Source organism: Xenopus tropicalis, chromosome 2, assembly GCF_000004195.4.
Source record: "Xenopus tropicalis strain Nigerian chromosome 2, UCB_Xtro_10.0, whole genome shotgun sequence".
NCBI lineage: Eukaryota > Metazoa > Chordata > Amphibia > Anura > Pipidae > Xenopus > Xenopus tropicalis.
This window is the reverse complement of record NC_030678.2, coordinates 34,433,347-34,444,456: the sequence shown is the minus strand read 5'-3', so window position 1 is coordinate 34,444,456 and position 11,110 is coordinate 34,433,347. Positions and strand designations below refer to the sequence as shown.

The following is an 11,110-nucleotide window of genomic DNA, read 5'->3' as shown; positions in this document are numbered from 1 at the left end:
TGTTACATGATATATAATATGATATCTTACAGATGTTTATCTGATTATGGGAGGCCATCCAACAAATGCTCCCACATAATTCAACCCCTACTGCTGGGAAAAGTTTCTGACAAATGGTTTAGTGAATGAAGTAATGCGATTGGCCATGGAAAGAAGGGCACTGACTGGCTCAAACCTGAACGCCAAAACAAACGAGAGAAAGTACAGGCTGTTCTGTACGCTAGGTGTTGCGTAATAATGATTATCATGGTCCTACCGAGGAATGCTGGGAGATGTAGTCTTGTATCAGCAGGTGCGCCGTCGTTGTTCTCAGAACTATACTGAAGGCCTGAAACGCATTGGGGGATAACCAAAAGAAGCCAAACACGAATAGATATCTAGTATGGATAAAAGAACCGTGGAACAAAGCAGTAAGGAATTCGATTTCTGTTAGCCAACAACTTTACTGCGCTTATAGTCGGCGCATGCGCAATTGAAGAGCGGAGTGTTGGTGTGCCTAGTGCGGTGGTAGCGGCTGCCGGAAGTGACCTCACGCCTGCCTGCTCTGCGTTCTATCCGCCAGGTTCTGCGCTAGAGTTGTTCCTCCATTTTTGGACAAGTTCTTCAGAAAGGAGTGCAGTTTTAGAAGGAGACAGCTCGGCAGCGCTTTAGCCTTACATCGGGAGAGGGATAGTTATCAGCAAAGCAGGTAAGGCTTTCCCGGCATCTTGTGCTAGAGCGCTGCCTCAGCCACCTTGTCCGTGGGGGCCCGCACCGTAGCCCCACTGGAGAGGCATCTGGGGTGTTTGCGTGGGCAGAAGTGGCGTGGATGTACTGGAGTCCGATTATATGGGCTCGTTTTCGTTGTGCAATAAAGCCCGTAAACACTTTGCTAAGTATGGCCCTCTTGGGGGAAATACGGCAAAAAGCGAAAATCAGGCCCAGGTTTAAAGGGCCACGAAAGGGAAGTCTGAAGATAAACCTGAGAAAGGATACAGTTATTATGTAGCTTATTTTCACTATATAGTAGCCATCCTGCACCTCCCAAGCTGCTTCAGTAATTATAAGGCAGGGGCATATTTATCAGCACTTTATAGAGATGGTACATCATTTATTCAGTTCCCATCAGTCACAGTGGAACTTAAGATCTATTTCTTATCATATTCACTATGATCAGTTTTATCATGAGCCAGTCAACCTACCTGTATGTTTCCGAGAGAAAACCCACACAAACCTAAGAGGTTACAAATTATTTGCAGATAATGTAGTGCCCTGACTGGGATAGAACCTAGGGCCCCAATTTTGCAAGACAGCAATGTTAACCACTGCAACATATTTTAAACTGCAACTTCCAGCACACCCCAGATTTGTCTTTGGCCCCACAACAGTTGGGGAGTTGCAGAATGGGCATCCCTGATATATGTGAATCCTCTTAGGCTATAGCTTTAGCTCCGGTTTGGATTAATAGGGCTATAAGGTTACCAGTTTCAGTGGCAAGGTTTTAAAGGGCTGAGGCTGGCCTGAACCATTGTTATATCTACTTAGAAATGTCCATCTTGTACAATAAAGACATTTTGATTTGAAAAGATTTTTTGGTGTTCATTCAGATTTTTTTTTCATTGAAACAAGCTATCATTCACATTCTTAATATTATGAAATAATTATCCAACACCAAGGAAATGGCAGAAACATAAGAGATACAAATATCTATCTACAAAGACCTCTTTTACCCTACATCTATAGCTGGGTGTTGTGCAAAATGAGATGCTTCATCGGATTATGATTACACAGGGGCCTTATTGGGAGGCCTAAGTTAAGTTATATTGGCATCTGATGTAAATTCCTTGTAGTGTTGTAAAACTCACTTGTCTGTCATTTGTTCTATATTGCCTTAAATCAGGGGTCCTCAAACTTTATAAACAGGGGGCCAGGGTCAAAGTACTGCCCGCTCCTGCGTCCTCCCTCTCCTAGCTCCCCTGCTCTGTCCTCTCTCTCCCAGCACCCCTGCTGCGTACTCCAGCTCCCCGCTGCCAGGGGTGAGGATCCAGGGGTGAGGATGCAGCTGGGGCCATGTAAATTATCTTGGGGGGCATAACATAGATTTGCCTTGTATGGGACAGTGGCACTTGTGCTTTTATTGTGTGTGTCAGGACACTGTGTATAATTTTTTACAATTTATAAGAGCAATACAGCTCAATAACATCTTGTTTTCTATGAACCAGTGTAAAGTCTATATTGCATTTAATGAAAAACCAATATCTGCTTTCCATTTGACTGTGCTAACATGGTGATTGGGCTTTATGTACTTATTAAAGATGCAGAATTCTGCAACTTTTCTTGGCTTACATTTGATATTCTAACTTGATGCCACTAGACCAGCATTTCTTAACCCTTTTCACGAGTACCGAATTAAATTTGTGGCACAAATAATATTTCACAATCAGGTATGCATTTTGAGACCTACCCTAAACAGTGGAGTCCTGACTCATAGGTTAAGAATACCTGCAATAGACCCGTCTGATTAATTTAAATCCCACACAAAATGCCATGCAGAGCCCATAGCCAAGATATCTGAAGGGTGAATTTCCTCAGCTCAGACTGGTGACACTGCTTACATCTATGCCTGTTGGTTCTTTGTCCCATCCCCAAGTCCACGGTTGCTTCCAGGGCTGAGGAGGGGGTATGCGTCTGTAAATCAAACAAATTCCTCTTCCTTATTTCTTAGGTTTGACGATAAGTGTCTTTCAGAAATCCAAAAATGTACTTAACATAAGGGCACTCCAGAACCCAAGCTGTGCAAAAACCTCAAACCATTTTGTTAAGTGAGGTCCCTGCAGACACTTTGGAGAGTGATGACTGATTAAACGGATGAGCAGATGCCCTGGCACTCCAGCCACCGTGACCAATGCAATGACATCATTATGTTTTGTTCTTCACTTGCCAGTGCTTCAGATTAGAACTTCAGATGGTTCCCATTGCAGTGTGATGCATTTGGCTGTTTTGAATGGCAGAGTGTTGCCAGTCATATCCATCTCTTTTTCTGTCTTTTAAACCATCTTAGAGAAGGATGGTAGAAATTTGAATATATAATGAGAAAAAAAGCAGCATGGGATTTTGGTTAATAATACTGTATGGCAATGAAGAGAAAGATACACAGTGGCATCTGACACACACTGCTTTTTGTTAAGCGCTTGCTTCTGGATGCCCAACTGTGATTTAACTGGAACTTTCCCCTCAACTGTTCGCTGTTGTTATTGTGTATCTGCTCTGAAGAAGATGTGCCATTTACAGGAAACCTGCCCCAACATTAGTATTAATATTTTGGGCGCCATCTTCATAATTCGCAGGCATCTTACCCAATGTGCCTAAAGCAAAGCCCTACCTTAAGCTAGGAAGTGCAGTAGCATCCTAGGTATTAAGTGAGTATTAATGTGTTAAGACTTGAGTACCTAAGAGCAGATTTATGTTTTCCAGCACATCAGCAAGCGTTAACTGATTTATTTCCACCCAACATATAGAATTACGCATCAAGAATTGAATATAACAAGTTATTTCTTTCCTTCAATGTTGTTAATACTTTTGTTCTTGTGCAATGCATGGCACAAAACCACAATCCAAACACAGCAATGGGTAAACGGACATAGTAAATTATAGCATGTGTTTACATTTGTTTAATTACATTTTTAAAATTTTTTGAAGGGATAGGCCTTGCTCACTGATAAACATGGATTTTGTTGAGAGCGAAGCAGAGGAATCGGAGGGAGAATATGAAGAAGGAACTGTGCCTAATACTAAGAAATTTACGGAAGATGATGGTGAGTTTAACCTTACAAAGCCATGCAAACACACATTATGGCTCACTTGAATACATTGTAAAAGGGATTTACACTCAAACTTTTTTTTGTCTTGCGTAATAAAATAATGTAATTCTAAGCAACTTTCATAATATTATTTTAATGTAATGCAAAATTTAATGGCGATTGATAGCATTGTTTGTTTATCCTTATCTGACACCAGTGACTTCCTGTCAAGTTGTTTAAGCAAACAAGTCTTTTTCTTATTGATTGCCTTTTCTGTGTAATAGTAAGACAATGTCTTGTATTTGATTTTGTTTTTCTCTGTAATAATAAGTCTTGTAGTTGATCTTGAGTAATAAGGGTTAACAATATTTATACAGTATGCCAAAAGCAAGTTGTTCTATCTCCTGTCTATTGCTGGACTTATCGCCCACTTGCACATTAGTAGAGAGCAGTGGTATAGGTACCGAACCCTATAGCAAATACAGGAAATCTGTATTTGTATTTAACATGAGCAATCAAGTTGGGCTTATGTTGAAAATGTATTTTATGGCTGGGAAAATGATCAGCTACTTCTTCTACAATTGCCCTGAAGAGCCAAGGAATTTGAAAAATGAAAATACTTTCTGTTCCACTGTTCTACACTGGTCAATGCAAACGGTAACAAAAACCACATTTTTGGTAAATATTCTTACTAGTCTTTTACTATAAGTTTGTATTAAGGCAGCATATATGTTAAACATGGTTATATAGTTAGTGTAATAACTGATTTTTAGTACCTGACTTGTCTCTTATGCATTTGACATGTTTCTTAAACATGAGATATGAACTCTTCCTATGTAATTCTAGATGAAGAGGAGGAAGAGGAAAATCCAGAGGATCAGGATGAGCAGGGGAACCTGAGAGGTTTTATCAATGATGAAGATGACGAAGAAGACATGGAAGAAGATGATGAAGGGGGAAGTGAATCTGGTGGCTCAGATGAGGAAGTTGGCCACAAAAAGAGAAAGCACAGTAAGCTTTTTAATTACCTATTTCATAATACCATAGGGTTCCTCCTCCTTCTGTGATCCACCTATGCAATCATCTGCTACATTTGCTTTCCTAGACCTTTTGTACTGTCTTTGCTTTATTAACTATGGTACATTTGTATGCCTGATTCATCTGACCATTTTGGACATGTAAACAAAAATGGTCTTAAATTACTTCAACACTTCCATAAGCTGCAAATATCTGTCAGAGGGCTGAGTGTCAAAGCAACTCGTATGTTCGAGATTCTTGATAATGTAAAATAAGGTGCATAAAAATTTATTTGCAGAGTAATCACTTGAGTTTAGCCTTTCCAACATGGCAGAAACAATTTGTTAGGTTAATAAAAGTCTGCTCTGTATGTGAATTAAAACAATCTTGCGGAATTCCGTTTTATTACAGCATTTGATGATCGCCTAGAAGATGATGATTTTGACCTTATTGAAGAGAACTTGGGTGTCAAAGTCAAACGTGTAAGTATATTATGTTAATTTGGGAGTAGTCCACAGCAGATCTTGTGACTGCAGGGCCGGAACTAGGGGTAGGCAGAAGAGGCAGCTGCCTTGGGCGCAATAAAGGGGGGGCGCCATGCAGGAGCCTCTCTTGCCTACCCCTAGTCTGTGCTCCGTTTTCATTGCCCCTGCCACTTGTCATTACGCGGTGGGGGCAATGAACTATCGCTCGCCCCTAAGTGACTGTAATGCCTAGGTATCTAAAAGATGTTACCCATGTGAGTGGTGGTGAGGGGAACTGGGCAGATGTGAGGTTTTCATCTATCTGCATTACGCTGGACTTTTCCTAGTTAATCATAACTGATTATTCTTAACTATTGTAGACAGTAGTTTAGAGAGATGCTAACTATAATAAGAAATGATAATTTCCTTAACAGCAAAAGTTCAGAAGAGTTCGAAAGATGTCTGATGATGAAGATGAAGAAGAAGAGGACTTTGGAAAAGAAGAGCATGAGAAAGAAGCAATAGCTGAGGAAATCTTCCAGGATGGAGAAGATGAGGAAAGACGTGATGTTTTGGATCAGCCCGGTGCAGGCCCAGAGGATGAAGATGAGGATGACGATGAGGAGTCAGGTGTGTGCAAGCAAGTGTTGAAGGATGGACTCTCTTGCTGCTTTAGAGGATATAGTAAGCCATTTTACTTATTAACTTCATTTTGTTATTTAGATATTGATGATTTTATCGTTGATGATGACGGGCAGCCACTGAAAAAGCCTAAATGGAGGAAGAAGTTGCCAGGATATACTGATGCGTAAGTAATTTAAAAGTATTTGCATGAAATAGAATAAAAGTTCTAATTTTAAGCAAATGTCATAGAGCCTGTGTGTACTCTGCTGAGTAGCACCAAGTATTTTTGAGCCTTTTATAACTGTTATTCAGTTTTTTTTCTTTCCTTGTTCTTGTTCTTTGCCTCTCCAGCTTTATATCGTATTCACTTTTATTCGGTCAGTTAATGCATCACAGTACATATGCCTTTTACAAATGTTATATTTTAAAAGTAGTAAATCAGTATGGTGCAACAGGATCTGATGTCAATAAAAGTAGAATCTTTATTAATCTACCCAAAAAAAATTGAGGTTTGTTGCTAACTTTTTTTAGAGATGCCTTACAGATGTTGACCTCAATTATGGACCATCTATGATGCTCTCCCTAGTTGAGATCTGATTAGAACACTTTTTAATGTGTAATGATAGGCTGGAAAATCCTATTGGCTTAGGATTGCATTGAACTATGAATGTACCCTGTGGCTTACAGATTGTCCTAGGCCACTCTGTGGTCTAGTTGTTGGCCAGGGCCAATTGTTTGCATCTTCGTTTTTGACAGGGTTTGCCAAGTGAGAGGTCAAAACAAAATCAGACAATGCTGTATTTGTTTACGCTGTCTGTGCCTTCTTATGTAAATTTCTTTTCAGGTAAAATCATGTTGGTCTGTCTGTTTACAGTGCTTTGCAGGAAGCTCAGGAAATCTTTGGTGTGGATTTTGATTATAATGAATTTGAGAAATATGATGAGGATGATGAAGAGATGGAAGAGTATGACTATGAGGATGATGAGGGAGATGCAGCAACAAGAGTTCGACCCAAGAAAACTGCCAAAAAGCGTGTGAGCAGACGCAGCATTTTTGAAATTTATGAACCCAGTGAACTGGAGAGCAGCCACCTAACGGACCAGGACAATGAGATCCGAACCACAGATATGCCAGAAAGGTTCCAGGTACTAAAAATATCCTGAGGTGTTTTTTCACATATTAATACTGAGTGTTGCTTGAAAAGCTGTTGCTGTTGTGTAATAGGGAATTTTTATGTTGTACTTCACCTTGAGTGGTATTTGACTTAGTATGTGATAGGATGGCCTGTTCTTAGCCACTTTTCAATGCCTTCATTTTAAATTTTAATAGTTTTCAAATTAGCCTAAAAACTGCTATCTTGTTGTGTGGAACAGTCCCCCTGGCAGCTGAACAACTTTTGGTCTATGAGTCTACAATGTTATTGTTGGAGTTACCTTTTATTACATGTACTTCTGTTCAGGCCCTCTACTATTTATCTTCAAATGTATCATTCAAACCATTGCTTGTTAAGAAAGGAGACCTGTATTACAATAACAAAAAACCTCGCACAAGAAAGGAGTGGGTGCACAATGTGTATAGATAAATTACTAGAAATAAGCTAAGAAAGGTTACACTTTTATTGGCACACCACTAGGCTTGTAATTAAAATATCTTTATTTAAGTTTTATATTTAAAATCACAATTTTATAAAACGATAGGAAAAGAAAAGAAACGAAAAGATAAAAATTCTTACGCAGTCTCTGTACCAGAGTGTCAATTCGTTCAGCACTGAACGAGTAGGAGATTTGGATAGCTGCTATATTGGCTACATTAGGTAAGGAGGCTAAAGAATGTGGCAATATATGTTGCCAAAAACCTAAGATTTGCTAATGTATCAGAAAACCACTAGAGAACAAAAATCCCAGGAGGCTCTTTAAAATCGGCACAAATGGATCGGTCGAATACAATTGTAACAAACTGCTCAGAGGCAAACTTTAAACGACGGCCTGCATGATCGCTTGCAGTGTATCAACTAACTGACAGTCTCGAGGGGATTCTAAAAGTAAAAGAAACAAAACTCATAGCAATCGTTGCTAAATCTATATCACATAGTTTATGACTGAATAAAGTGCTTTTATACTATGAGAATGCACACGTGGTTTTCTTATTGCGAGGCAAAGACAGCTATTTCTAGAATTTAAGTTAATTGTGGTACTACAATTCAGCGGCGCTTTCACTAGTAATAGACGGATTTCGGCAGGCCTTGAAAAAGCTCTAAGCGAAACGCGCGTTGGCGTTCGCACTCTCTTGTACCCTGTGTATGTAGCCGTGCCGAGGTAACCTGCAAATGGTAGTAGGCACGGCGAGGTAATGATTTAGTTACCGGGTGATAGTTGTTGATGATAGCTGAATACTGGAGGATATTTGTTAAAGTATGGTTTTTGGCCGTGCCGAGGTAATTCCACTGATTGGTAGTAGGCACATGTAGATACAAACCAAGACTTGTGATTTTAGTAAGGAATGTTGTAATGATAGTAGGGCAGACTGGTCTGACGAACTTTTGATTTCGGAGTGAACCTAATGAACAAACCACAGAAGTCCAATAGTTATTTTTATGCCTACCACGTATAGAACTACTGCAGCGCTGTAATAGTCTATGGAATAGCCTTATGTATGTTTTTAGCTATGCTGAGGCAATTCAAGTAGGTAGTTGTAAGTACGCGTACATCTGAGCTAAGAACGGCGATCCATTAACAATTTGGTAACGGCTGCTGGGCAAATGGAATGAATGAAGCCCAGGCTTGTTTGCACTGCTTATCTCATAATACGCGCCGTAATATTGTTGTATTTGATTGGATCCTGATATACGATTGCGGGTTTTGACCTGGGGAAGGTATTATTTAAGAATATCGACCTGCACACCAGCTTGTTATTTACCTTGTACTTATCCTACTGCTCTTCTGTCGAATTTGCCTATTATCAGTTTAAGTGCTGCTGTTGTAGCAATTAAGTTCTCCAGGAATCTGTAATTATATAACTAGCTCGTTACTTATCTTGTATCTACCGTACTGTTCTTCTGCCGAAATCCATCTATAACATACGTCTATTTATATACAAATACGTCTATTATAGCAGCTATCCAAATCTCCTACTCGTTCAGTGCTGAACGAATTGACACTCTGGTACAGAGACTGCGTAAGAATTTTTATCTTTTCGTTTCTTTTCTTTTCCTATCGTTTTATAAAATTGTGATTTTAAATATAAAACTTAAATAAAGATATTTTAATTACAAGCCTAGTGGTGTGCCAATAAAAGTGTAACCTTTCTTAGTTTATTTCTAAGAAAGGTTACCTGGCAACAAGGTAGCCGTTGAAGAAGTTTAATCATTGAAACCCCTCTTTAAAATAAAAAACATTGCAAATTGTCTAAGAATATCATTGTCTACATCACTCTACATCACACTTCATCACAATATCACTTCCTTTTTGGGGCCCTCTGACCATGGGGCAAGTTGAGAAACTTGTCTCAAGTAGCAGTGCCCCACAGGTTATGGTGGCAGAAAGCCTCTAGGTCTGCAGGTCTCTAGTGTAGTGCTGTGGGTGTGCCAGATGGGCAATTACTGTCAGAAAATGTGTTTGCATGATAATGACAAATTTTATGCTACCACAGCTAATAGCCATTATATAATAGAATCAGAATCGGTATATAATTGTACAGTATTAGAAAAATATTTTAAGGCTACCCCCACTGTATTAAAGGAAAACAAAAAACTGTGCAATAGGAGTTTTAATACATTGCTTCTGTATCACCGATTTTCACTGTATTGAAATAACAAAAGCTTTTCCTTCGATCAGCTTCGGACGATATCGGTTAAGTCTGCTGAAGATGATGAACTGGAAGAGGAAGCAGAGTGGATTTACAGGAATGCTTTTGCAACACCAACAATATCTTTACAGGTGACTAATGTTGGGGGGAGCAATATATACTCGTACAAATATTTCCATAGCATAGGCACAATTAGTCTTTTTTTACCTAAAATTGGGCATGGTCATCTTACCAGGGAGTATTATTTTGCAGGTCCTGTGACTCATTCTCAGTAAATAATTCTAGTTCAGAACAATGGCAACATTTTAGAGCTACATTGTGGCAAAAGTACATTCTGGCATATCATACATTATAGGGTTTAAAAATGTGTTATCTTGAGAGCTATAATTGGCTATTTGAAAGCTCCTATGTTCAAAAAGAAGCACCTGCTTTAAGGCCACTGGAAGCAACATCCAAAGGGTTGGCAATCAACATGTTGCTCACGAGCTACTGGTTGGGGATCATTGCCTAGGAGAAGGAAATGTCTTATTTTGGGATCTTGATTAAAAAAAAAAACATTCATACACAAAAAAAAATCACATTGTTCCATTTCTGTGAAATTTTCTTCTTCCTTTATTTTTGTTTGTCACAGGAAACAAACGACTACCTAGAGCGTGGGCAAGTTGGCAGCAACTTCAACAGGAAAGGGCCAAGTACGATACAGAAGATCAGGGAAGCACTAAACTTCATGAGAAATCAGCATTTTGAGGTATTTTGTCACCAGTAAATGCACCCTAATGATAAAAGGTATATTTATTTTGTGGCGAACGGGTTTCTGACTAAATGTGCTCAAGGAATGAAAGTACTATAGAATTATACAAGTATTATAGAGTTATAACTGGATTTGATGATGTGTAGTGAGACCCAGACTTTAATAAAGTGATTCACCAAATGTAAGTGCTTATAGTAGTGGAATTAGAGAAAGGATGGCCTTGATTTTCACTCAAACTGATTTAAATTAATATACCCTAACCCCTCAACTTCCATTGGCTTGGAAATAGTTATATACATCTGACATGCCTTCCTCTTCTAAAACTACTTCAGTCCCTCTGTGCTCCTGCTCAAACATTTTTGAACAGGGAGTAAAAATGACCAGTTATGGTCCTTGCTGTCAGTGCAGATGCCCAAGCTTGAAGAAATAGATGCAGGACAAACAAAGGACTGTTCAGACTCCACTCTTAGTAGATAGTTCCTCCTGAAGTTATTTTTAAATGATGCATTAGGGATACCGATTTGATTTTTCTTTGCCTCCAAACATCCTATACTTATTGCATGTCCAAGCATCCACAAAATCTCTCTTTAATATCTACAGTACAGGCGAGCTAACAAAATATGGAGAATGTAACCTTTTCTGACTGTAACCACTCAGAAGTTTATTTGTAG

The 11,110-nt window shown here is 39.1% G+C and overlaps 1 protein-coding gene across 1 annotated transcript in view; it reads left to right on the top strand.

Annotated features, from left to right (window-relative positions):
- Window positions 1-276: 276 nt before the first annotated feature.
- Window positions 277-11,110, top strand: part of supt6h (SPT6 homolog, histone chaperone) — a 31,518-nt gene continuing 20,684 nt past the window's right edge. The window contains exons 1-9 of the mRNA XM_012957453.3: window positions 277-688; window positions 3,679-3,794; window positions 4,626-4,790; window positions 5,208-5,278; window positions 5,695-5,890; window positions 5,984-6,068; window positions 6,759-7,029; window positions 9,718-9,819; window positions 10,320-10,436. Coding sequence (XP_012812907.1) covers window positions 3,704-3,794; window positions 4,626-4,790; window positions 5,208-5,278; window positions 5,695-5,890; window positions 5,984-6,068; window positions 6,759-7,029; window positions 9,718-9,819; window positions 10,320-10,436 — 1,098 coding nt within the window. The 5' untranslated portion in view covers window positions 277-688; window positions 3,679-3,703. The remainder of the gene's footprint in view (window positions 689-3,678; window positions 3,795-4,625; window positions 4,791-5,207; window positions 5,279-5,694; window positions 5,891-5,983; window positions 6,069-6,758; window positions 7,030-9,717; window positions 9,820-10,319; window positions 10,437-11,110) is intronic.